Raw genomic sequence first — 27676 nt, forward strand, 5'->3', positions numbered from 1 at the left:
TATAAAAACAGGAAAAAACATAGAAAGACTTGCACACTGTTGTTTTTTCCCCCAGGAAATGATAGAGAGTATTTCTGCACAGCCACAGAAGCGTTAACCTGTCTCCTCAAAAAGTGCAGCTAAAAGGTGATCAAGCTAAGCCTCAGTAAGAGTAGACAGCCTACTGTGTAACTTTGCAAACAGAGCAAATCAATAGTGGCTTTACACCACCTGAAGATTTGCCCCTCTTCCTCTACAATAACGTATTAGTACATACCCTTGTTTGCTGCAAACCTGCCAGGCACTTTGTGAGAGCACTGTAAATCTGTAAATCTAGCTCAAAGTCTAAGGAAAGGCAATGATAAACAGAAGATAAATGCTAACTTGAAAACTGTTTCCTCCACAACCAAAGAGAATTGCTTTAAGGCATATTAAATCTAGGCTAAGTCCATTTAGTGACCCGCTAGCATCTGCTGCTGTAAACAGCTGGATTTGAGATGTTAAGCCTCAGCTTTGATTAACTATCCAGTAATCTACGAGGGCAGCTCTAAGACACAAAGCAGATTTATCTTTAAAAGGGAAAAAAAAAAAGGCAAAATGTTTCTTCTCATTAACTTTTGAAAAAAGTTAATTGGAGAGGCAGCAAATACACAGATCAGATTACAGAGAGATAAGGCACTGACATCATTCTTTTTTGCAGCAGGAGTAAACAATGTAAATTTTAGACTAATCGTCCTACTTTAATGTTACCAGAGGTATTTTTGGTGCCCAAGATTAAACTCACAGCAGTGGTACGTTTAGCATATGCAGAGCATTACTGCATGGAAAGCCAAAGCTGGAGTCTGAGTAGTTTATCTTACATTTAACAAAATTCACAAGATCCTCCAAGATCCGTCCTGCACGAAATGGCTGTACTGATTACATGTATACTCCCTAGGAGCACTCACGTGATGTAGAAGGAACAGATAAGGAATGGATTCACAGCACCAGGCTCTCAGAAATTCAAATGCGCCATTCGCAAACAATCCAGTAAATCAGGTTTAAAATAGGCTATAAAAGAGATTTCAGTGAATTAGAAGTTCAATGAGTTCATCGATTGACATACGCTTTCCAAAGCAGCATTTTCACAGATTAAAGCAGCGCCAACCTCAGTATATTTCAAAAGGTGTAATTACCTGGCAGCAAGTCACACATTTTTGCTAAGGCTGAGGCTTTTTATGAAGACCTGCGTAGGCACTGCGCACTTCAAATGGGATGAAGGTTAAGCTTTTTAAATTCACATAGAAAAACAACTGCACATTTAAACATCCCACATGGTGCCTCATCTCACGCAGCCAAAGGATTGGGAGTTTCCTCACGGGGATCTGGTGAATGCAGGGCGAGTGTTGCACCCGGGACAGAGCACACAGGAGCACACGTGGCCTCAGCACAGCTAGGAGCTCCAGGAAGGCTCCCGCTCCCAAGAAGGCTCTGCCTCTACTTCTCTCCCTTCTGGCAGAAGACACTAAATGGACGTGATTTGGAACTATAGCTTTAGCCAGGCTCCAACGCCTTTCAGCCCATCTGAAAGAACCAAAACTATATGGAAAAACGTAACCCACATACCTGGTTTTCTTTTTGTGGTAGCTTTTCTGACAGGGAAAGGACATCTCCCTGCTAAGAAGTCCTGCTGTCTTCAAACTAGAGAAGATTGACATTGGTTTCAAAAGACTCCCTCAGGCACTTTTTCCACACGCACAATTTCTCAATGCAAAATTTCACTTGCATGCCTTCACCACTCTGCCAGTTGTGTGCTCATGGCACGGTCTTAACCTGCTCATACTTCTCTGAAAGGACAAATGGAACAAAAGCCATCCATCATTTAATGCAACAATGCAGCGGGGACCAAGAGCATCAGATCTGTACAGGCAGCGTGGTAATGTCTGTCCTGCCCTTGTACAGACTGAATCTCAAAAAATTGGTGGACCTTCCACTCACAGCTCCGCTGAGTGACTAATTAGGCTAAGTGGACTGCTGGGCTATGGGATTAAATGCCAAACTGAAAACAGGTTCATGGAGCTTTCCTTTCCAATGGCACTCCTCTTGTAAATGAAGGGAGCATCTACTCAAACTGGGCTCCCAGGCGAGGAAGGGAGCAGTGCCTAAATGCAAATACAGGTAAAGAAAATACTTTTCTTGCCACCTGGAACAAAGGGCAGCCGGCTGGAACTACTCAGCATCAAGTCAGTCAACATGAGGAGAAGCCTTTCCGACAAAGCATTAACAATGGCCATATTCTCTGCCAAGATTTAACTTTAAATGGATCCAAGCATAGCCTGAAGTGAACTGCAGCATAACTGTACAACACTGATGAAGCTGAGACAGAGATGCTAGTAGCAAGCTTTTCACCCAGAAGGAAAGGACACAGCTGCATAGCCAGATGCTGGTAAGAAAAACACAGTCCCCATCATAACATGGTCATCACAAGCCAACCAGATGTCTAAATAGCATGGAAAACACTTCATAAAAAGAAACATGCTATCAAAAGAGCCCAAATTGTATTTGCTGTTTATCCCCATTTTCTTCAACCTGCATGAAGCTTTCTGAGTTGGCATTTACACACACCCTAACCTCTTTTAGGAAGTAAGAGAATTTTAACTTTCCTTTCTGAAACAGGCAAAGGGAGATAAGGTCTTCAGCATACTGAATATTCCCCTTATTCCCATAGTTCTACACCAACTCTTTCAATCAACTAAGCATACCTACAACATTCCTAATCACTACTGCATGTTCAGGTTCACAACATGTTCATCCCAGCATTTGCAGTACTGAAGGTAATGTAGGTTGGAGATAAGTAAAGTAATTCAAAAGACTAAAATACTGGTGAGGTTTTAAATACCATTACCTATCAACACTATCTTAATTTTACAGGGTGCATACATAGGCATTGTAAAAATCCCTTTGCCCTTGGGAAGGACTGCAACTTGCTTTAACATTATGGTATCACAGACCTTCTTAATCTTTCCTCAGAGCGTTGCAATGAATTCTATAAATTTCCTGACTTATCTTGCAAATTAATTCAGAGCTGCAAATATGGCCCTAGAGGCTGATTTCTCTCTATGTGTGCACTCTGTATAATTATGCTTGAGGAAAAGCAGCAGCAGCTGAGGACACAATGCTGCTGCTCTGCCAGGGTAGTGTTCACCATCACTGGGAACAGGAGTAAATGCACTGCAGATGACAGGACACTGGGGATCTGACTATTTTAACACACCTCTACAAACCCACTGGAGAGGGCACTGCAAGTGGAATGGCAGTCCATATATTCTAATGTTCTTGGTCTCTAGATATTTCTAAGTCTTGGAATAACTCATGGAGAAAAGGCAAATGCTGTTCGGTACCCCAAACAGTTCATCTGACATTTTGGAGCTTGGGAAAAAAACCACATGACTAAAAGCTACAATCAGCAGCTCGGCATTGGGCCATCCAGCCATAAGCATGATTTTTATTACATTTGGCTCCATCAGACACTATCCCTATGACAGTGCTATCGGCACCTTAGGAGCAAAATATCTTTTCTGATACAATTTTCAAGGTCACCTTTGTAACACACCAGAAGTTTTAATTGATGAAAACTTCTGTTGCAGGTCATCTGCCTCAGTGGGGTTCCGAGTCTTCAGCCTGAACTGTAGCCTGTCCCCATTCCCACGCTACACTGACATTTCCACTGTCCACATTTACCTCCCATACAGTTCATTTGCTGACAAGTCACCCTTTGAGATTAGTGATGCTTGTACAATTTCCTACCCGCTCCTTAATTTTTGTTTCTTTTGTTCATTAAAGAGCTTTTAAAAAAGTCACTTTCTATATGTTCCGATTTCCCCTTTTAATTAACTTTTTAAACTGACTTCTTTATGACCTCCTATGGTTTTTCGAGGTACTGTTTATTTGGCGTCATAAACAGATGTGAAGGCTGAATTAGGCTTAGTCCTGAGATCAGGACTGGGACATTCTTCCAAGCTTCTTAATCTGCCCTGTTCTGGTGACCTGTTTTTCAGAAGTGCAGATCTCAAATTAACAGGCAAAAGGAGATGAGGCAATTGTGAGGAATCATTTTAGAGCACCTAGATCTTTACTCGATACAAATCTGTGTAATCAGGGAAGCTTCAGTGATCCAAGGTATAAAGAGATACTTGTTGTCGTGCTAAAGAAGCGTATAAAACTACTATTTCTGAAGCTGAGCAAATGTCACAAACCAGGGGACTGGTTTGCATGGGCGCTATTTTACTTGCTCCGGTAAGAAAGAGAAAACGTTCTGTTTTCACACGGTCTACACTGAGCGGCATTTGTCACTAATTATACTGAATCAATTCTGCTTGGAGAGACCTCTAACCCCCAGGAATAACCACTCTGCACCATCCAATACCATTGATTAAAAAACGCTTCATCCCAACAATACTTGTTCAAGAATCATCTGTGTGACCAATCATCTTATTTAAAGCCAAATCCATTCCCCAGGAAATCCTCTTTTCCAATCCTTTATGCTATTCCTCCTCTTTCATATTCGTAAAGCAGAGTTCTAATGTTGCCATAACACATACCTTTCATTGCCAGGAGCTTTCCAAAACCCTCCTGACGCTGCCTGAACATAGCGACTGAGCTCTGACCTCCACAGGTAGGGATGTTTGCTACCCCTGGAGCATGCACATGATTACCCAGCATCAGTGGCAAACCAGTTACTAGTTGAGATCAGAGCAATGACTACCAAAGCCTGTGCGTGGTACAATCTACAGGAAGGTGCAAAAGCAGTCTCGAGTGGAGAAGCGCCAACCACAAGATCACTTTGACAGTGACGTGCAGAATGATACACTTGCAAGCCCCTGAACCAAACATAAGAAACCGTTTACAGCCAAAAGATGAAGCGCTCTCATGGAACATTGCTTCTGGCTTAATTAACTATTGGGTTTTTAGCTACATCTAGTGACTATTGTGAAAACATAAGACCTATAAAATACTTCAGCGATGAGGAAGATCATCTGAATCCCAACAAGAGCAGATGACTGACTTTCTTATATGCGTTCAGTCTTTTTGGTTGCTTGGCTCTAACGAAGCTTGCCTTTTACAATCACCTATAATTTTGCTTGTTTTGCAGCCTGAAGTCACAAACTCAATAGTTCCCATTCTGCCTTTTTTTTTTTTTTTTTTTTAAAATGACAGTCTGAAAATGTTTTTAGCTTAAGTTTGTCAAGGTAAAAATGGGGCTCAGTGAGCATAAGATGTAACATTATGGTACACAGCTTGCTTTTTTTCTCCCCCCCAAAATAAATCATTCCCTGTGAATACTCTCTCTCCAATGCAAAAGACAGCCCAACAGTGAATTAAGGTCTGAAATGTGAAAGCACAGCAAGACATTTTGGAAAGCAAAATAATATTAAGTGTAAAATTCAACACGGAATCTGTCCCCAGTCACTAGCTCCTATTTGCTCAGTTTTCTCCTGAGGCTCATTTTAGCTCTCCTCTTCTGTCAGCCAAATTCCTACAGCTCTTTAGCAGACAATCAAGAAATTTCATTCCTATACTATTTAAAAATCCTAGGTGAATGCTATTTTCCCCAAAGAGTAATTGCAGGAGGGGGGACAGGTGGTGCACGGGGGAAGATTGTCTTCTACTATGTATGGACAACACAGTTGAACAATATTCTGCTAGATCAGTACATCCTTCAGTCGCATCTTCAACCTTGCCTTTTAATTCACATATTTGTTGTTTTCTTCAATAGCTTTGTTCAATAAGTATGTTGTCAAATCCTTGGCATTTACATCACAGCATTTCAGCAACTTGCCGTACTACCAGGGGTTGAACAATGTTACATCTCCAAGTATCTTGTCATTACTTCATAATGCATTTACACTTATTCCAGAGGCCAGTCATCACATTCGTTAACAAAATCGCTTTAAAGGGCTATTTCAATGGAAAACCATAATTTGAAGCTTTGAAGGACCATGAAGAACTTAAAGGAAACAGCTTCTGCAAATTTCTTTCCAGTCTTTCAAAAGAAAAAGCAGTTGATTCTGCATACTGTGGGAACTGAATTCAATCTCAAAGACAGAATAATGCGTGTTATTATCCCAGGCAAAATAATTTTAGAAAAACAAGTGCTGAACCATTTCTGGCCGCTGCGGTACCAAACTATTAGAAAACAAATGTTAAATCAATTTAAATGCTAGCTCCTAGTACGATCCGTACGATCCAGCATTTGCTGAGCTAACAGTTTACAGGCAGATTCATACGTTGGTCAACACTGGTCTGATTCAGCATATCATCCAACAATCAATACCCCCCTTTGCGGTATTCCAGCAATCCAAAAACTCTATTTGAATGCTACCCACTTCTACACATTGCTAAATCTGAGCCCATTTCACATACGTCACTGCTTTTTAGGCCAACTGTTCTTTCCTGTGGATAACGCAGGTCCATCGCTTATCAGTTGCGCCCACACAAGACCAAGAGTTGATAAGACATTCCTTATTTTCCCCCACCAGCCACGGACAAATCCCTCACTGTAATACAGCTATGTAAGGCTGCACATTATTGTGGCTGCTACTACCTCCCAAATGCAAACTGGTCAGGCTCAGTTATATGCCAAGCCCTGAACTTGCACACAATGAAGAACAAGTGCTCCTTCCTCAAAGAGAAATGTAAATGTATTACATACAACAGACTTAATAGGAGTAAAGCAGTAACATACTAGAAATATAACCCAACCATGCTAGGCCTTGTCTCCTCTTATTCGCAGGAATTATATATACATACATACACACACACAAAGCATATGTGAGTATGTATTATCAGAGCATCTGGGGACTCTCAACTGCATAGTAACACAAGTACAATTTAGGACAGGTCAGACAGAAACTTTATTAACGATGATCATAGTGAAAGAACATTCAGATAGCATCTCCCCCTGTGATTGCAGAGACCCAACCTATATACTGTTTCAGAAAAAAGGAAAGAGGTGAGGGAAAACAATCACTTCAGTGTTAACAAAGCTAGGCATCCGTCCCTGAGAGGGATGAACTCCTTAAATAGCTTGCTAACTGCCACAATTCTAAGGAATCAAACAGTAAATAACATAACAATATGGAGAAATGGCTCTTGGTGGAGCCCATAGGAGAGGCACAGGCGGTACTATCTCAGCTCAGAAGTGGAGACTTGGAAACAATCACAGACTGTTAGCTTTTAGTCGAAAGCAACGTTCTTTTTGTAAAGATAAGTACTTAGCCAGACCTCTCAATCTTATTAACAACTTTACCACCACACTAAGTATATACGAGTATATACATGTACACACAGACATATCTCTGTACCAGGAAATACCTACTCAAGTATAAAGTCATATCAATATATGACTTAAAAGATTCAGGACCTTTATTTTACAGTTTTTGCAGTAACATTTAATAAATTTAAAAAAAAAAAAATTACTTAGTAAATATTCCACCAAGCAATGTAAGAACAACAGCTCCAAGTGTCCACACTGGACACTTGGAAATATTTGTTCTATACTCCAATTAGCAATTTCCCAAAGAAATGTGAACATCACTCCTGGAATCCGTAGCGAGAGGCTACTCCTGCCTATTTCTGAAAATCACAAAGGGATGCTTGAATTGCAGGGGACATTACTGGGGTATATTCCTTTAACCACAAATTTACCACAGCAGCTTCCACAGTTGCAAACACCTGTGCATCCTTAGACACCTGGAGAACTACTTTCAACAGACCTCTGAAACAAGAGTGAGCACAAACCAACGGACTCCTGCAGCACTGGTAGGAAGCAAATGTGCAGTTCGATGAATTCTAAAGATTTTTTCAGGTGTTTGGACCTGTTAACTGTGAAGCTATAATCAGTAATTCCTCGTGATCGGAAAGAAACGTTTTTCAGAGGATAGAATCATAGAATCATTAAGGTTGGAAAAGACCTCTAAGATCATCAAGTCCAACCGGTAACCCAACACCACCATGCCCACTAAACCCTGTCCCTAAGCACCTCATCTACACGTCTTTTAGATACCTCCAGGGATGGTGACTCCACCACTTCCCTGGGCAGCCTGTTCCAAGGCCTGACCACTCTTTCACTACAGAAGTTTTTCCTAATGTCCAGTCTAAACCTCCCTTGGGGCACCTTGAGGCCATTTCCTCGATACTGGTATTATCCTTTCATTTCACAGGTGGGAAAGCAAGGAAGTGTGCAAGTTAACAGGAGTTACCCACTAAGCCAGTAACCAAGTCAAGAATAAAACTTCTTCCTTAAATTCCAGTCCCAAACTTTAGGTACGAGAACCCAAAGATTACAATTGGGATGGAGCCTCCATCAATTTCTATTACCTTTAAATTCTAATACTGACAGCAGAACTAACAGCATAGGCATCTGAGCCTCTGTTCCCTGCCCTTGGCCAGCTATGATTCATACATCAAGACATATAGTGGCATATTTTTGTAAACTTTCTCTTTGTTGGGCAGACTTTTGAATTCATTTGGGAGGAATTTTTGCCTCACAGCAAAATTACGTGCCAGATTACAGTAACATCAAGAAAGCGTGCTTTACTGAGCTTCCTTCAAGATTTAGCAATTCTTTTTCTCATATCTATCTCAAAAATAACTATTTTTTCCAAGCATCACCATTTTTCCATAAGAACGTTTTGTTACTCGCCTATTCTAACACTATTCCTAAACCCAACACACATATGTGAATTCACATTTACTTATACATTGCATACATCAGACTATAGAGGGTAAGAAGCTGATTTGAGACTAAGAAGTACCTGAATCCTTCTTGAGCCTGCAGATAACAGAATCAAAACAAAATCCACGTTTCCAAACCACACTTCTCAAAGCAAATGTTTCAGCAAGGGCAGTTTTCCAGACAAAAACCTCAAGGTCCATCCAGAGCAGGAAGAGATAGATCCTAAAGCAAGGCTGCAACATAAACCTAAGGTCCATCCAGGAGACAGGGCCAGAGGCAAAGTGGCAGACAGGCACAGTTACAGCGTGCCTGGTGCAGGAGGTGGGGGTATGCCCAGGGCTGAGCTGAAATTGGGCTCCTGGGCAGGGGTGTGGGTGGAGGCTCCAGGTGTGGCTAATCAGGGTCATTAAGAGCTATTAGTGCCTACAGAGCCCTGATACTGAGTTTATGGAATCAACATTTGCAAGAATTCTTGGATTTTTCTTTGTCTCTTTTTTAGAAGCTCGACTTAAAGATGTGTTTGGGTTTGTTTTTTTTTTCAGAGAGAGTAGATTTATGCTTAGAGCAGTGGGGGGACACTACAAAGTGTGTCTCTTTGCCTGCCTTGAAGCTCAAGGTGATCAACATCACCATCTGCTCTGAGAAATCTTAGCCTAGTAGTTTACCCTAACAAAGACAGGAATGAGAAACACAGGGTTCATCCCATCATTCATCATTTCTAGCCACCAAATGAATGAGAAAAAATATAACCTTTAAAAGTTATGCATACCTGAATACTGAATTTGGTACTGTGGGAAATTCATACTTGATGTATGCTGGAGGGTGGAGGGGTGGAATTTTTCAGCCATTTGTATACAGTCCCATAAGCTCTATTAACCCCAATTCCATCCGATTCACGGAAATGACCTGTCAGGAACTAAGAGGTATCATCACATTAAAAGTAAAATTTGACCTTTAAGAAGATAAATAGCAATGTTTGATCCAGTATTGACAACTTGCAAAAACTTACAGGAGATTCAAGGGTTTGGAGTTTTTTTTTCCCTTTATGCGTTAGGTCACATAATCTCATGAAGAGCATCTGAGTCATTCTTGAAATCCATTGTGTGATATTTGCTGGACAAAAGCTGAAACAATTTTTCTTTAAATTTTAAATCACATCAATTTTTTAAAGACAGGTCTTGTCATTTCCTTTGGCAGAGGAGTGAAGCAGGCATTGACAGACAGTGAGGGCTTCAATGTGGTTTCAAATATATAATTTCGTAATATAAAGTTAACTACAGCAGACTTATCATGGTGCCAGAGCATCCACAGAGCACTGAAAACAGAACAGCCCCTTTCCACCTCCCTCTACCCCCACCCAGCTCAGCAGTAACTTGTTTGTCTGCCTGTGTGATTTCTGGAGAGGTTTATCATCTCTGAGCAAACCCAGGCAATCCAATTACTTTGATTAATTTTTAATCTTTTCCAGATTAAATCTTTTTCAATCGCTCATCTTCATGGAGCAGAAAAGCATTGTTTTAATGACCAGCAATTTGTGTTACCTGCCATTTTAATTGCAGAATTTGTTTAAGACTCTTGCCTGTCAGCATCAAGGCTCAAGCCTTAGACCACCCCACCAGCATCAGGACACTTTCTTTAAAAAAACAGCAGAAGGGCTGCGTCAGGCAAGAGGACCTGTGCACCAGAGTTCAGAAACAGTCCGGTATTTCTCTCCCCATTAGTAATGTTTCAGGAAAAAAACAGTGCTGGAGCAATGCAGAGCAATGCAAGTAGAGGAAGCAACCCTCAAGCATTGCTGCAACACCACTTAAAATGATCAAAACTATCTTAGGGCAGTTTTGTTCTGAATAGCTCCAATGTAGAAGTGACACTGGCTTTAGGACCTGTTATTGGTATAGCTGAGGGTTCTCAATATTTTCTTGTATATCTCCTGCCGACTTGTCAGCCGTATCTACAGACTTTCCTATGGCTGGTACAAATGCAGCTGAGGAGAAGCTTCCATTCACAGGAGCGGACTGGCACACCTCCATCCGCCTGATGTTAAAACTTCCTGACTTAATCTCTTTAATCAGATTTACACCAGACGGGGCTGGAGGATGCCAAGTCTCACTGTAAAAAAATGCATACCCTGAAGAAAACAGACAGTTGAAGTATTCTGGGGAGCACTGGTCCTTTGACTTTCAAAGTGTACTTTGAAATTGCTCTTCCTTAGCAGGGAACAGAAGTAGGCTCCTTGCCTCCAAAAGGTCTCCTTCACACAACGTTTTTCACCATCACGTTTGTGCCTTTCTCACTAACTGGGCTGAAATAAATTTATACATGGTCTAGATTTCTGTGAGCCTTAGCAAATGACCTCTTAATTCAATCAGCCACACAGAATAAAAACACAAGCAAAAAATGTTCCTCTGCCCAGGAAACTAATGCAGAAAGCTCAGGAAAATCCATTTGCCCCGGCAGAAAGAACATTGCTTAATGTCCCTGTGTGGTAGGGAGGGGGTAACTTTCCATTGTCTTTCTTTCATTGTATTTATCTTTGGCTAAAGGCTGTGTCAGGTTCAACAGGGAGCTACAGACCTGGAATATGCAGCTAGCTCTAAAAGCAGCAAAAGGTAGAAAATAGTAAGGTAGAAACCTCCACTGGTAAGGTAATGGTTCAGGTACTGGATAGAAAAGAATCTAACAATGATTTGAGACAGGGTTAGTAAGTCTGAAAGGAAAATGAGCCTTAAAAAACCTTCTGAACGGTACTCAGATATCCAATCTGTCATCCTTTTCCCTTCAAAATGAACTCCCTGCAGCAAAATTACATAAATTAGGGTACTGGGAAACTGAGTTTTTTATATAGTTAGAAGTGTCTTTACAGGTGTCCTTCCTGGTGGCTAATGACAATAAATCGGTTAATAAACAATTTCATTTGAAAAGGCCATCTGGGCTTATATTAAATATTTTTTCTGGGAAAACTTTGGGCTTAAAATTTCAAGCTCATTTAAATAAAACTTTGCTCAGAAGAATACTGAGCAGGCCATCCTGCTACATCCCGCAGCCCAGGAGCTGATGTACCAGCCTGGAAGGACTTACCTCCCCTGCCTCCTCCTGCAGTCACATGGACAGAAACGCCTCCGAAGGGTATCTCACAGCAGCTAAATTATGCTCTGATTCACAAACAGCATTAGATCCCCTATGCTGGCCTTTGTGCATTATATGCCACAGGATGGTATTTTTCGGTGAGCTCCTACAAATTTACTTTGATATCAGTAGTCAACAGACTCAAATGACCTCTGAACACCTAAATTTCTTCCTAAAAAAATTCTGGAGATTGCATTCTAGCTGATTAATCCATGAAGCCGAGAGATGTTTTGGCTGAACAGCCCATTCTTCCTGAATTAGTTTTGTGGCTTTGTGACTGTGTCACAGCTCCTACAGTGGGTCTTTTAAGATGCTTACAATTAATGGGGTTTGATTTCAAAAGGGCAATACCATTCCCCTCAAATTTTGGTCTCTACCAAACATAAGCAATAGCAGCCTTAGAAAAGGTTGGGACTTAGCTTACATTTTATTCCTCAAGGACTTGTAATTCTGGAACTGAGGGCTGCCCCTTCCCACACAGCGGTAGCCATGCCACATCCTCCTGTTGCCTCTAATTTGTCCACATGGTTTCTAAATATTCCATGAAAAGCAGACCACCACTGTTTTGAAGCAGGAGGTGCTAATTTGTTGTGATCCCAGTAAGCAAGGCACTCAAACTTTGTGAATTACCACCTAAAATTCATTAGAGCTAACACTACAAAGAGGATAGTATAGATAATCTTACCTCCCTTCAGACGATGGGACCCTTGAGCTGTGTGGTATTGAATGGGTCTCCAGCACACCACACTGATGCCATCCGTAGAAAGGTTACCCTACTTTGGTCTTTGGAGCTTGAACAGGATTTTCTGAAAAGAAAACAATTCTGTTCATCATTCCTACTATCAAACAAGAAGGATGCTTACATGAGAACTTCTTGTTGCACTTTTAGTTAAAGACAAGGACACAGAGGTGGTATAATTGCCAGTACTGAGGGGAAGCTGCCCACAAGCTCCTTCGTCACAATCAGCCAACTAAGATTATCTTGCAGCCAGGGATATGCACAGCACAACACAGTCACGAAAGCCAAGTTACACATGGGGCACAGGGCAGCACAGCACAGTCTGCGCTTACACAGGTTAACTGGTTTGTGGATCACTAACTGCTCCATGGGCAATGGTCTTCCTGTCAGCATTACTGCGACCACCAGCAGAGAGAAGGGCAGGTTTGCCTCCTTGCCAGCACCAAAGAGCAAAGAAGTTCCTTTCTCAGTGTGGGGGTTTTGTCGCTCCTGCCCTGCAGTATTTAACTGCATCTATACATTGCACCAGGAAGGGAGATTCTGAGCCCTTGGCTCTGACACCCGTGCCCCTGAGCTGTCCCTCTCAGGCAAACCAGAATGTCTCCTTTTGACCCTAACCCCAATCATCTGTATTCCCACAGGGCCACGGACAGGCAGCAGCATGCATGCTCCGCTATGCTCCCAGCTTGCGCACACAGCAGTCAGCCCTGGGGTGCTTGGGGGGGGTACGGCCATCATCCCAAAACACGGATGTGCACCTTCTGGGATGGATTTGCCTCATCTCCAACTAGTTTGGGGAGCACGGACATGCTTTTCATGTCCTGTCAGAGGAGTCACTTCTACAGTGCTACTCTCAGACTTCAAAAAGATTAGAAGAAAGCTGATTTGGCCCTGCAGTTTCGACACCACATCGGAAGAACCTCAAAACCTTTTTTAAAGTCAGAAATGAAGTGTGATAGCAGCTTTTCATGACTCATCCTGACACCGAGATTGTGGTTTCTTGCTCTGAGTAGCTTCAAATGAAACTACCATTAGGCATTATTCTGTTGGGCTAGAATTCATTTCAAGTGTGTGCAGAAATAACCAGCATAGGTTACCTGCAATAAGGCTTTCACAGTGTATTAATCCCTTTCTCTGATTGATACTGAACTCCGACAGCCCTTTAAATCAAAAAATAACTCGTGAGCAAAAAAGAACTATTAGCTTTTAATGAAGCACCAAAAAATGACTCAGCAGCAGAATGGGGCAAGAGCTTTAAATACTTTATGTTTTGCTATGGGGAGAAGCTGGGGACCTGGCGTAGATAGGACCCTCTCTGCACAGGCTTAAGCAAGCCAGACCTCCTGTGATTCACACTGCTTAACGTAAAGGTGCTTCGTAGTAACATACTCTGGCCTGTACATATCTGTTTATGCTGAGATGGTAGAAATAAGGAAAAGGAGGGTGTCTTTTAGGTAAAAGTGGGACTATGCAGAGGGAAATTCTTGGAATCATTCTGCCTGTCGCAGAAATACAGGGTGAAATGCCAAATTGCCAATGACAAATGGCAATGGCAAACCCACCACAATATTCAAAAGGGAAGACACGAAGGAGCAGGATTCTGTCTGTGGCAAATGAACGGAAAGTAATGTTCACTGAATAAAGGGAGAAAAAAGAAGATGCTGAAGAGGTGATAATACAAATCAAAGGGCTTTGTCAACAGAGAATAGTAACGGCAAAGGGAAGTGCTGACAATTCAGCTTAAATCTGAGACTGTAGCTGTAATGGATAAGGGTTAAATTTTTTAAGAAATGCAGCATGCAATTTCTTCTACTTAGACCTTTCCAAAGAAGTCGGCAGGTTTTCAGAAGGATCTATCTCCTACTGAGACACTTCAATTAAAAAGCTGCTTCATTTCCAAAAGCATTCTGCAGCTCATAGCACCCACTGAAAGAGAAGATGCACTAACTGTATCTTTGAGGAAGATCCAAAATAAACAAGACTGCCTATGAAAATCCAAAGGAGCAACAAGCCTGACTGAGATATAGGACATATTAAGCTCCTTTTAGATGTTTCTAAATTCAAAGGCTTTTGAATATGGGGTATGAGTAAACCAGTTCTTGAGGAAGAGGCCAAACGCAGACTTCAAGTCTGGATCAGAGATATTAAAATGAGGAATTTAAAGCAGGACCATTAAAGTTCTATCTGGTGCAGCTAAGAAACATTTAATAGTCTCATACAGAAGACATGAGCTCTACATTACAAAATTTCTTCACCAACAGGCCAGGAAAGCATTTGTCATAAATTATTTGGGGATACGTAATGCAGCCCAGGAACAGCAGTATAGATTAGAAGATAATCCTGAGATCTCTTTCCAAAATATTGTTCTATATGAGTTATGTATTATTTCATCTTAATTCTCTCAGAACAATGTTCGGAAATAAAGAAAAACTGTCTGCCTTTTGCAACTGTAAACCTTGCCTAATAAGTATTCTTTCGTACAACGGGCACAAAGGCAGAAGCAGAGGAAAGTTTCCAATTTCCAGGTAAAACCTCCAGTTTTTGAGTTTGAAAAGGCATTCCTAGAAATTCCAAACAATTGCAGTAACATTCGTTAAAGGCCGATATCAAAACAGAACATTTCAACTTGCTAAACTGGTCTTTATCTCCAATTGGCAAAAAGTTTCCAAGCACTGATTTTTGCTATTCCATATATCTGGCATAGAACAGACAGAACTTACAGTGATGTGGCTTTTCGGGAATCTCTGGAAATGGGTTTGACAGTCTTAGTCTAAAATTAAACAGTCCCCAAGAGCTGACTGGGAGTATTGTGACAGGGAAGAGTCTTAGCAGAGAATGAAGCTGGTAAGTGAGAGGGGCAAAGGAGGCTGTCTCAGCGATCTTCTGCCTTGCTGCCACAGCGAGGAGATACATTGCTGCACGCTGCCACTGCCCACAGCTGGCACATTAGTATCCACCGAGTTATGAGTGTGCCCAGGCAGGATCTGGGCAGAAAAGCACTTAACATTTGCCTTTCAGAGGCCTTCTGCTCAAGAGAAGGGCTTGTGGTAACAGGCATTTGCGCTAAGGAAGGCCGAGTTAAAAAAAAAAAAACACAAAGCCTTACAAACACATCCAAAAGAAAAGGAAAAAAAAAAGTAGTATTTAATAATTAAACAAAACGTTGAATGTTTAAAGACCTAAATTTTTTTCTTTTGGTCATTCATGTCATACTACTGTGGCATCAAAACTTGCGCACAGTCCCTGGGCTGGTCCCTGCTTCCTGCACGGCCCCAAATACTGTCACTTTTGCTTTAGTAAGATGGGCTTCTCCAGTAAGAGGTGATAAGTGCCAGCTAGGAACATAAACTTCTTATAGCTATTACTACATATTTCATAGACTATTATTGAAAGCAGGGGGTGTGCTTCTCACAAATGATTGCCATGCTAAGCTGAGCCGAGCAAAATAAACACCTTTTTCTTACACAATCACGAAATGATGAACAGAGATGAAGAAAACAGGAAATACACAATCAAAGAGAATTAAAAAAAAAGAGAAAAGTAAAAAGAAAGAAGCTTCTACTTAGAAGAAAGTAGCTGATTGCCCCTGGGTCATATTGCACATTAAGCGAGCTCTGTGCAGCTCTGCTAAACCTTGTGTCATTCAGCTGTGAGATCTGCCTGAATACCACTGTCCACAGAAACCTGTGCAGCTCTGAAAGGAAAAGACCTTTCGGACGAAAGCACCATGTCTGCTGTTCCAACAGCGCTGACAGCCTTCTTTGTGGGGTGTCACTATGGTTGCCGACAGTGTGCTCTGCTGGTCCTTCAGACGCTTTGCCCCTTTTCCCAAGCTGAGAAGTGATGCACTCAATAAGGAAGCGGAAAAAGGTGGTAAGAGGAACGTTAACATGATGACATAATCCATTAATAAACACTTCTCTGCTCTCTCCTTCCCAGGACTTTTCCATGGCCCAAGTCACCACTGGAACAGCTGAGTATGGTGGGGTTACTCCTGTGTGCACATTTTTGCCAAACTCCATCCAAAAGTCACTTTCCTCTAGTACCACAAGGCATGTTTTCACGTATTAGAAAAATATATCTAACTTTTTATGTAAGCAAGTCTAGTGTCCTCTTGAACACAAATGTCAGTTACACACTCTTAGATTTAGTAAAGCCCCTGAGCCGAATGTCTGGTTGGAATACTGAGCAGAAATACACGTGGTTGTAACCCATGTGTGCTGCTACCTTTTGTTTGTTTTTCCAGAAAATCACAGGATGTCTGATGCTTTTGTCACATTTCACCAACTGATTTGTTTTAGCAACCTTTGTAAAACTCCAGCTATACTTTATGCAAAGCTTATGCAGGTCCCCTAGGATTAACTACCTCACTCAGAGTCCAATTTATTTAGCAATTAGGAAAAATTAGACAGTAGCTGGTGAGTTTGCTGTTTTGAAATGAAAGGCCAGAGTCCTAAGGTCTGTTCCCAGGCTAAACGCTAGTTTTAGAAATTCATTATTTGAAAGTCTCTAAACAAGTACTGTACATTGCAATCTTTTTTGCATCATTTAGCCTCCAAATAACTTCCCTGTTCAAACTGTGAGCATGCTAATGAAAAAAACAAACCAGGAATATAAATTGTTTATATTATAGTTTTCAGAATCAACTTTTCTTTCTCAGTCTGAATTCGTCAAACTGGTAACGCTGGTCTCAGGAAATGCAGTGTGACACTGTGTAAAATGTTGTGACACCACTGGGGAATCACCAATAAACACTATCAAGGAGAATTCTTGTCCTATGCAGAAATCCAACACCAGAATCATGTGCTCTCTACATAATACGGGGGGTTTTGAAATGCAATGTAATAGACTGTAACCATGTGATAAAATGGATGTCGTACCTGGGCTGTGGGGAAGGATCTCTCAGCCTCTGCAAGCCTCCCAGTGCCCCATTCCTAGGAAAAGGAGACCTATAGGCTGCTAAGCCCCTGGGCTGGGCAATGCTGGGACAACGAAAATCCCAGCTGTGCACAGACAGTCGGCTGCCCAGGCCATACCTCAGCCTGGCCGCCCCAGGGAGCTGCTCTTTCAGCACATTTACACCAGAAGTCACAAGAGACCACGCTTTTTGAAGGCAGCCTTTGGGACTTCTTACAGAGCGTCTGCAGCTGAGAAATCCTCCTGCGTATACCCCACGGCTTTAGAGTCCTTCCACTACCGCCCCAGCCCTTGCTGTAGCGGTGCAGGTTACCAGGCCAGTCACTGAGGCTCTAGACCCAGCTTTCAGCTTTCACTCTGCTCATTTGGCTGTAAGGGCAGCTCTCAGGACCAGTGGCTTCACTGTCTATTCAACAACTTCTATTCAACAACTTCTATTCAACTACTACAAAGCACTGCCTTGCACAGCACATGCAAATCACATCATTTCACATTACTAGTATTTTCTGAGGAACAGCTTTACACATATAGCACAATTCCTTGGAGCACGGTGGATGAACAACTGCCAGACAGAAGCTACGTACCAAGCATGAAGTGCAGATCTGGAGGGGCTGTAGTTACCAGGGCTCCAATGCCAGCTTGCCTTGAGTCAATGGGGATAGACCGTTCTGCAGCAGCTGAGGTTTTAGCCTAAAGGAATATAAATATTTGGATATCATGTTGCTTGATTAACTCACTAGATAACTTAATGTGAGACAGCTGAACAAAGCCTTAGAGATGATGCACGTTCCTAATGTAAAGCTTTTAAGAGCTCCTTTTAGTGTACTAGCTTTTCTTAGGGGACATTTAAGGTTTATGTGACCCATTTTAGGCATCTTTTAGATGTGATTCTGATGTACACTGTAAGTTCACTTTGCCTCTCCCTATACTTAATATATTTACATTTTTTGTGACAGAATTCAACAAGTGGATTGTATCTGATTTCCTCATTGTTCGTTTTGTTGCATATTAAAAATCCCTTAATGGCTTTTCACCTATTACACTGACCGTTAAAAATAAAGCCAAGCAAAGTATTTGCTGTGAAATTCTTAATGCTGCTGCTGGTTCCAGACAACGAGGACTCTCTGGCCTTCCACAAGTTTTCTGGAAGAAATGTCACATTAGTGGCCCTTTTACCCCAGACATACTGAACATTAACAGACTTCTTTTTTTACCTCTTCTTCCAGAGATAAGTGCCCACTAGGTCATGAAAGCCAAGTCTTGTGAGTGTGCATTGCAGGACACATATTTTAGGTTTTCTGCAAATCTTCTACGCTCTTCATGACCTTCTACAGCCTCCTACAGACTCATCCACTGAGGACTACGTAATGTGTCCCAACTACGCACCTTGGAAAATATCAGCTAACGTGAGTAAGACTAGAGGTGCAGAAGAGGACAGGGGATCTGCTGTGCATTTCCTTTCCTTCTGGAGAACTGGGAAGCAAGAGAACCGCTCCCTGGGGTTCGAGTGCTTCATAGCAACGAGGAGGCAGCATTAGCAAAGGACACCAAGTCCTTAAGGATTCACTGCCACTTTTAAGCTCTGAGTAATTCCCTGAGAGGGCAAGGAAAGCTGACAGGGGTTCTCTGATTTACGGCTATTCAATGTTTGACCCTCTTTCTGCAGGAGCTGCCAGAGCAGCAGTCCTAAAGACAATAGCTAGGGAGAGATCCATGGAGAAACGTCCCTGGGAAAGTAGTTCACCCTCTTTCTTCCCCCTCCTCTCCACTGGGAGGTTTGTATTTTGCTTCTGTGTCACATCAGGTGTAGGTAGCTGCTGCCCAGTACAGACAAAGCTCAAAGAGCAAGTGAAGACTGGGGTTTTACACCTTCCATGCTCAGACTTGGTAAGAAAGCCGCTCTGCTGATTCGAAGCATTCAGGGGGTTTAAAGCAGGGAAAAAAAAAAAGGGCTGTGCTCTATTGTCTCCGTATTGCACTGCCTCTTTAAAATCAGAAATGCATGGACAGCTTCACGGTGCCTCCCACTGAGAAAAGGCTTTAGATGCACGCAGAGAGACAGCGGAGCCATCCTCCCCTGAGCTGCAGGGCAAACCTGCTTGGGAGAGAAATGATCATTCAGCAAAGTCCTCTGGCTGCTTTCAGTGATCCTTTCTCTGCTCCAGTGACAGCAGCACATTTGCAGAGGAGAAACCTGGAGGCTATCCCCAGGGTGCCCAAGACCTCCAAGAAGAGGAGAGCAACTGCAGGTACAGTTAGCTGATGGTGTTATGTCAGTTTGTGGATGGTTGGGTTGTCGTTATTTATTTTAAAGCTCTCACTTGGCATTTTGCAGGGGAACCTATCCGAAACAGATACTGCACCTTGATTTGACCAACATACAGATTTTGCATCGAAGTATTTATTTAGTACTTCTCTTAAATGAATGTTCACATTTCCAGGCAGCTGTGGGAACGTCTTGTAAAGCAGTCAATTGTTTGAACTGTTATTTAGTTTCAGGCTTTGGCTTTGTGTTATTCTGTTGTTCTGCAACTCTCAGTTTGAAAAGCAACGTGGAGACAGAAGTTGTACAAGAGAGTTTCTCTCAGAAATCTATTAAGTGTTGGTGCATCAGGGGCTGAGGGTGGTTCCAGGGAAAGAAGGGGGCAACAGCTCCACTATGCCGATCGTCCTTTGTAGCCATGATGGACATTGTTCAATAGCATTTGACACCCTGAAGACGTACTGTCTCACAGCAGAAAAAGCAATAATGCCCCCTGATTCTCTTCTGGGATGGGGTGGGACTGTCCTGACAGCTGGGAGTCTGGTGTGAGAATTCCTAGACGTGGCATCGGAAGATGCAAGAAGACAGCCCTCTCAGCATTTTGATACAGAGTAGAGGCAAAATTAGGGAGTAGATTATTTTCCCTCAGTGTGGAAAATAAATCAATTTTTAACATTTGGTACAACCGGCAGTACAAAGAAGGGAGCCTGCTCCTCCCTGTTTTCAAAAATTCAAGGCACTTTGTCTGGCTTAAGGAAGATTTTTCCCTTTTACCTCAAGAGCCTGTTTGTGGAAGCACCCTGTGAATGGCAGATTTGCCTTCACAGCACATACCTACAAGGTGGTTCGTGGGACAAAATCTTGTCTGTGCAAACTGGCAGAGCTCCACTGGTTTGAAAGAAGCAATAATGGATTATGCTGCCTGAAAATTTGGTCCCCCAACTCAATTAATGGCTGCCAAAAACGAAACTGCTGGCTTTGCTATTTTCTTGTATCTTGGCAACTCTTACTTAATTAAGAAATATATTTAGAAGCCAGGACATCAGTTCTTTCCTTCTCACCTACCACATCGCTCTGACTGAGACATCTAGCATAAAGCAGAAACTTTGTCCAAAAGGCACATCAGATACTTTTCAGCAAATTGAGGTGTCATCTCATTTTAGTTTTTTCACCTTGCACAGGGATGCCAGTACTGTGGGCTTGAAGGCTGGCAGAGGTTTAAACTGGATTTTACTATATTGCCATGTCACTGTGTGCTGAAAACAAAATTTCATTATTGGTAAATAAAACTTCTGGGTGTAACAACCAGTGTATTACGCTCAAGGGATTTTATGATAGTAGAAGCATCCTTTCACAGGGTCTTTCTTCCCACTGTGCGCAGCCAGCAATATTGCTGTGGGGCAATAAGGTGGCTATTGCTTTCCCTCAAGCACAGTATTTTTGCTGTAATATCCTCTCAGGAAACGTTTTCCTCTTTTTGTTCCCACAGAAGAAGATAAATGAGGCTGTTGCTCTATAATCTCACGGGGACAAAGACAAGGTGACTCACTGCTCAGAAGAAAACTTTGGATGAGGTCTCTCGCCTGCCACCGTCGTGCCCTGCCACCCTGGGTAATTCTAACACGAAACCAAGGGCCAGACAAGCCACATGTGTCAAAAGAAGAGAGACATGGCCATGGAGCAAGCTGAACATAACCCAAATGCTACCATCAACCTCAACTTTGCTGCAATCTACAATCTCCACGATGGGGATTTAACCTCCTTGCAAAACTTCTCCTTCCCTTTCAATTTCAGTTACAGCGATTACGACCTGCCACTGGACAGTGAAGATGACATGACCAAAACCCGCACCTTCTTTGCAGCAAAGATTGTGATCGGGGTGGCTCTGGTTGGCATCATGCTGGTCTGTGGCATCGGCAATTTCATCTTCATTGCTGCTCTCGCCCGCTACAAGAAGCTGCGAAACCTCACCAACCTGCTGATTGCCAACCTGGCTATCTCAGACTTCATTGTGGCCATCGTGTGCTGCCCCTTCGAGATGGACTACTATGTGGTGCGGCAGCTGTCCTGGGAGCACGGCCATGTCCTCTGTGCCTCAGTCAACTACCTACGGACCGTCTCCCTCTATGTCTCTACCAATGCTCTCCTGGCTATAGCTGTTGACAGGTAAGTAGGGTGCTATCACTGCACAAGGAGATGGCCACAGCTTCTGGGGTGAGCTGTTCAGATTTCTAGGTTTTTAACATGCTCAGCTGTTCTGTAGGATCTAGCCAAGGTAGGTACTACACAGACCTGGGTATCTTGTTTCATGAAAATCTAATCACATGAGGTCATGACATTACCCTGGAGAAAACTCAGTGGAAATCTCTTCATTGAACTCTTCAGGTGAAAAGAATGTTGATTTATTAAAATGATTTCTTTTTTCATAAAAATATGCCTGATTCAAGTGTAGGAGAGGATTTATGAAATACGGGAAAGAGGAGAAAGAGAGAGACAAATCAGAAACACCCAGAGATGAGGGTGTTCATCAGCACTATATAATCCTGACCCAAACCTTACATCTCTAAGGAACCTTCACTACTGGCCTACACAGCTTTTCTGAGTCTCAACTTTTCTCTAGACAGTGACGTAAATACTCTACAACGAGAGAAACAGGTGACTGGTGATACAGAATTTGACAGGTGAGTTTCCAGCAGGGCTATTGCCTTACAGGATATTTCTTTCTCCCTCTAAGATATTTTTCCCAGTTTTTGTTTTGGTGTGAAAGAGAGTAAAAGGTAAGGCTTCTGGTCTAGCCTACAAAATAAGAGTTCTTACTCTCTGTCGTACCGTACGGAGAAAACCCAGCAATCACTAAATTAACCATTTGATAGTACTGAGGTCTTAGCTGGATGCTCCAACCCAGAAGTGGATGCTCGGTGAGTGTGGCCAGCACTCTCCTCTCTATTAAAATACTGTCCTCTCATACTCTCCCCTCTCTTTACACACCTCTCTGAGGATGGCACAGTGGCAAGCCAGGAAAGACCCACAGGTCATTTATGGCACCCATATTTACGTCACTGTCCAGAAAATGATAAAATGCTACGCCAACCCAGTTTAGCAGAGAATTTCCTACAGCCTTCATAATGGGGTAAGCAGAACATAATGACATCCTACCTGCTATACTACCTGCTTTATGCTGCAGTCCTGAGGTATTTCTACGCCTGCCTCTCACTCCAGGAATTTTAACAATAAAATTTAATTGTCTTCTTTCTTATAACTCCTGTTCTCCTAGCCTTGTGCACCACGGACCCTGACGGACCCGGGCGCTGAGGATCAGCTTCATGCTGACATAAGTCTGACACGACTGACTCGCAGAAAGCCAGAGACCCGCAGAGTAAACTCTTTACAGAAAGTCCATCACAAGAAGTCATCTTTTGTGTACAAACACAATATACATCTCTGTATACCCTCTGCATATACACAGTGTACGATTCCCAGACCCCTTCCCTTTTTTGTCCAATTTCTCTCGTGTGCTATTTTATGCTCTAGTCTAACGTTGCATAGTTTTTGGTACCTGATCCAAAAGATAGCTCAGGAGCAGTTAACCCTGCTGATGGTCGTATAGATACAGCTTGTGCGCAGCTGAGTCAGCTATTATTGACCTCAAGAGAAGTCTGTGGAAAGACTCTGGGGAAGTTCAGAGATGTTTTGCCTGCTGTGGGAGAAAGGACAATCAGCTCCTATGAAACAAATCCTTAACAAGTGTCTTAACAAAATAACCTTTGAACAGCAGCTGAGGACTCAGGGTTAAGCTTCTAAACACTATCATGTATGCATTACCATTTTCTGTTACTTACTTTTTTCAACTTCTAAAAAATTTTCTTGGAAAGCTCTGCTAGTGCATCCCCGGTTGATGAAGTAACACGGGTCACTGAGCCCTTACGCCTGCTAAGAAATCAGCAGATTTCTAGCGTATCTCCCCATGCATCTTTAAAAACAATCCTGGAAATGATTAATCACTGAAGCTTGTTGCAAGAACACAATGTTTTGGTTTCACTGCCTTTTTTTTTTGTGAGCTTTTGACTTGGTAAACAGAAAGAAACCTCGTTCATTTAACAATTAACCATTCCATGTTGGTTATGTCATGTGGGTCGTGACTTCGGTCTCTAAAAAGAATAGGCTCCCAATAAAAGTCTTCCCATGTTTAGATCATTTAAAAGGACTCCCCTATGTAGAGAGGGTAAGCCTGTCATCCCTTTCATCTTCCTTGATGTCTATGCACATGAGACGTAGGAATTTCACGTATTTAAGGCCACATCTACACTAGAATATAATGCAATGTGAAAGGAGAGGATGTGAAGAGCAAGAGTTCGTGCTAAGGGTCCAATGTTCATGCTGTAAATATTTTGGGGGGTTTAGCTTCAGCTGGGTCCCCTGGACTGAACGCCCATGGGCACTTGGTGTGTTTTATGTACGCTTTTCGGAGCACGTCTTCCAGGATGTGGAACTCAGTTCGTGTGCTCCAGGACCACTCCGCAGTAACAGCCTAAGTGTGGTAAGCAATGACAAACAGGAAATCAACCACAAAAGCTCCCTCCTGACTCTCTTGTAGAGATTTACCCTATCCAGCCAAATGTTCTGCTGAGCGGATATGCCTACTTACGAATGCATACACACACATTACCCCACAATCTTGTTTCCACAGGACCCGATCTAAAAATATTCATTTATCAGCTCCACAATGAGGCTGAATAATTCTGCTGTCCCTTGACATCTAGGCTGCACTATTAAGAGCGATGAACAATTCATCTGCTTCCAAGATCTGGCTGATGAAAACCGCCAGTGACTTTCCATTTTATTTTAGAATGAATATATCCTGTGGATGCTATCTATGTATAGAACGTATACAGATAGAAAAGCCTCTGAATGAATGAGAAATTCCTCTTTTTGAAACAATCCTTTGTGTTAAATACAACTGCACTGGGAGCTCTGGAGTGCTTCTGATAAAAATCTCCTTTTAGCAGAAATATCCTAATCTTTCTGGGACAGTGTACTCTAATGTGAGCTCTTCTCACATCTACAGCTTCTTAAAAAAATCAACTCCCCACGAACTCCAACCAAAAAAAAAAACCCAGTCAGTGCCATTTGGTCCTAGCCCCTTTTTAACTGAATCAAGGGCAATTGATGGATCTTGCAAGTAATGTACTTCCATGTCTCCATATTTCTTTGTGAAACACTGCAGTACACCTTGCAGCTTTACAGTCATAAGGAGTGTAAATACCTAACTCAAATTTTACGGTTTGGCATATTACTTAACACAGCATATTTAAAATTAACAATAGTCACCTCCAGCAGATGAAACAAAAATTTGCGTGGGCACAAAATGGATACACAGTCCTTTGTTGGTGGCTTGAAAACATGCTCACCTGTAACCATTCATTAACATCAGCCTCAGCTCTTTGCACCCCATGGAATAACCAAGAAAATAATAAAAACACCGTTATGTATATTTGACCCCTTGGTAAAAAAAAGCATATTTAAATAGTTCTCTGCCTAGGGAAAAAATTTTTGTGTTTCTGCATGTTTGTCTTTTTACCTGCACCTGACTAGGTGTATATTACTGCATGTTTCAAACTCTCACTTGAACATGTGCTGCCCACCAAAGAATTTCCAGATGCTGTATCACGGCACATCCTGGATACGACATCACCTGCATATTGTGCTAGGTCCTGCAAACATATTTGTCAGTAATAGGAATATTCCCTCTTTTTCTCCTCTTCCAGTCTTTCCATAACTCCCAGACCCGTGATCTGCGTTAAAAAGTTTGTGATACAAAATTACAACTTTTTCAGTTTAATCTTGTTAACAGGTGGGAGTTTAAGACTGAGGTCTTAAAACCACCCTCAGACACCTTAACGTACATTATTATTAACGTACACCCTAACACTGTCCTAACAAACCCTTCAGCCACTTGCTCCAGAGCTTCTGCTTAGATTTAGGAACTCAGCTCTAGGCTGCTACTTCAGAAAATTTTTTTAACTATCCTCACAGACAAATTTGTCAGGTTCTCTCCTTAAGAATGACAGCAATTTCCTTCTGCTTAATTCTGTCCACTCATATTTTGAAGTGTGTTCTGACTAACAGTGTTTTCAGACTTCATTTTGAATGTATTTGTCTGTTCTAGGTATCTGGCCATTGTTCACCCACTGAAACCACGCATGAATTATCAAACAGCAACCTTCCTAATCGCCTTGGTCTGGATCATCTCCATACTTGTAGCTATCCCGTCTGCATACTTTGCTACTGAAACGGTATTATTCATAGTGAAAAACCAGGAGAAGATTTTCTGTGGTCAAATTTGGCCAGTTGACCAGCAGATGTACTACAAATCATACTTCCTCTTCATCTTTGGCATTGAATTTGTTGCACCTGTGATTACGATGACCTTGTGTTATGCCAGAATCTCTCGGGAGCTTTGGTTTAAAACCGTACCAGGATTTCAGACGGAACAGATCAGAAAGAGGCTTCGATGCAGAAGAAAAACTGTTATGGTACTGATGTGCATCCTGACTGCCTATGTTCTCTGCTGGGCACCTTTCTATGGCTTCACAATTGTCCGTGACTTTTTCCCCACCATCTTTGTGAAAGAGAAGCATTATCTTACTGCTTTTTACATAGTTGAATGCATTGCTATGAGTAACAGCATGATAAACACCATGTGTTTTGTAACTGTAAAAAATAATACCATGAAGTATTTCAAGAAGATCATGTTGCTCAGATGGAGATCAACATACAATGGAAGCAAATCTAGCACAGATTTAGACCTGAGAACAAATGCAATGCCGGTCACAGAGGAGGTAGACTGCATAAAACTGAAATAAATTTTCTGCAGTTCTAATCTCACGTATTTTGGAGAGGGGGTAAAGAGGAAATAATGCCTCCTCAGAAGCTTCTCCCTTGTCTGTGGGAATACCCACCATTGGTGAGAGCCCTCAAAAAGCAGCCGACTACGCATTTCCACGAGAACTCTTTTCAGTGGACTGCTGTATAATCCCATAACTCAGACTGATGCTGTGCTTCAGTTCACCCATCTGTAAATTTGGGATGTAGACACTCATTTTAGTTGTTTAAAATTTAAGGTGAACAAAAAAGTCTATGAATGCATTAAAGCATATTACAATGATGGAAGAGTTGATTGCTGATCCTAGCAATGATGCCTCTTTGTTTCTTCTTAAGAGAACTCTCTTAACCTCTTTGAGCTTATCATTTATACCTTTAAGCTATTTGGTTTTTCCTTCTGCTCACAAAAGGAAGGATAGCAAAAAAGCCCATTTTGCTTCATGTCACTCTTTATCCTCTCCGTTTACCCCTCACAAGGAAGCTCCTTGAAGTCCACAAACCACCAGCTTTCTATCGTCCAATGTGCAGCATGCTCTTACAAAAGGCACGTTCTCTACAAAGCTAAATACTGCTTCACAGTCTAGTGAAAACCTCGAGTCTCTTCCTGCGACACCTTGTTTACAAATATTTTATCAACATTCCACTCTGTAGTTTTACGTAGAGTGCTACTCTGTTTATTACGTATTTGGAAATGGCACAGCTACATATTGAAGGGACCTGGTTCCCTTCTCTCACCTCCAGGCACCCTATGGCCAGCTTCTGCTGCCTTGAGTCACTGAGTTCTTCACAGAATCAATCACAAAATCGTAGAGGTGGGGAACATCTCCAGATTGGTTAGTCCATCCCTCTGCTCAAGCAGGGGCAGCTACAACAGGTTGCCCAGGATTGTGTCCAGTTGGGCTTTGACTGACTCCAGGGATGGAGACTCCACAGCCTCCCTGGACCACCTCTGCCAGTGTTCAACAGCCCTCACAGTAAAAAAGTGTTTTCTTCTATTCAGATGGAATTTCATGTGTTTCAACTTGTTTTTCAGTGGGACCCATATAAAAGAATA

The 27676-nt window shown here is 42.1% G+C and overlaps 1 protein-coding gene across 1 annotated transcript; it reads left to right on the forward strand.

Moving 5' to 3' along the window:
• Positions 1-19578: 19578 nt before the first annotated feature.
• On the forward strand, positions 19579-26780 carry LOC104077142 (prokineticin receptor 2). The gene is made up of 3 exons (XM_009578267.1): positions 19579-19726; positions 21230-21906; positions 25907-26780. Exons 2-3 carry the CDS (start codon positions 21389-21391, stop codon positions 26601-26603), a joined length of 1215 nt encoding a protein of 404 aa, XP_009576562.1. The 5' UTR covers positions 19579-19726; positions 21230-21388; the 3' UTR covers positions 26604-26780.
• Positions 26781-27676: the final 896 nt, after the last annotated feature.

This window comes from Fulmarus glacialis, unplaced genomic scaffold, assembly GCF_000690835.1.
Source record: "Fulmarus glacialis isolate BGI_N327 unplaced genomic scaffold, ASM69083v1 scaffold7155, whole genome shotgun sequence".
In the NCBI taxonomy this organism is placed as follows: Eukaryota; Metazoa; Chordata; class Aves; order Procellariiformes; family Procellariidae; genus Fulmarus; species Fulmarus glacialis.

Coding starts and splice junctions, on each gene's coding strand:
- LOC104077142 (XM_009578267.1), top strand. CDS start 21,389: ATGTGTCAAAAGAAGAGAGACATGGCCATGGAGCAAGCTGAACATAAC. Junction 21,907..25,906: donor CTGGCTATAGCTGTTGACAG/GTAAGTAGGGTG, acceptor TGTCTGTTCTAG/GTATCTGGCCATTGTTCACC.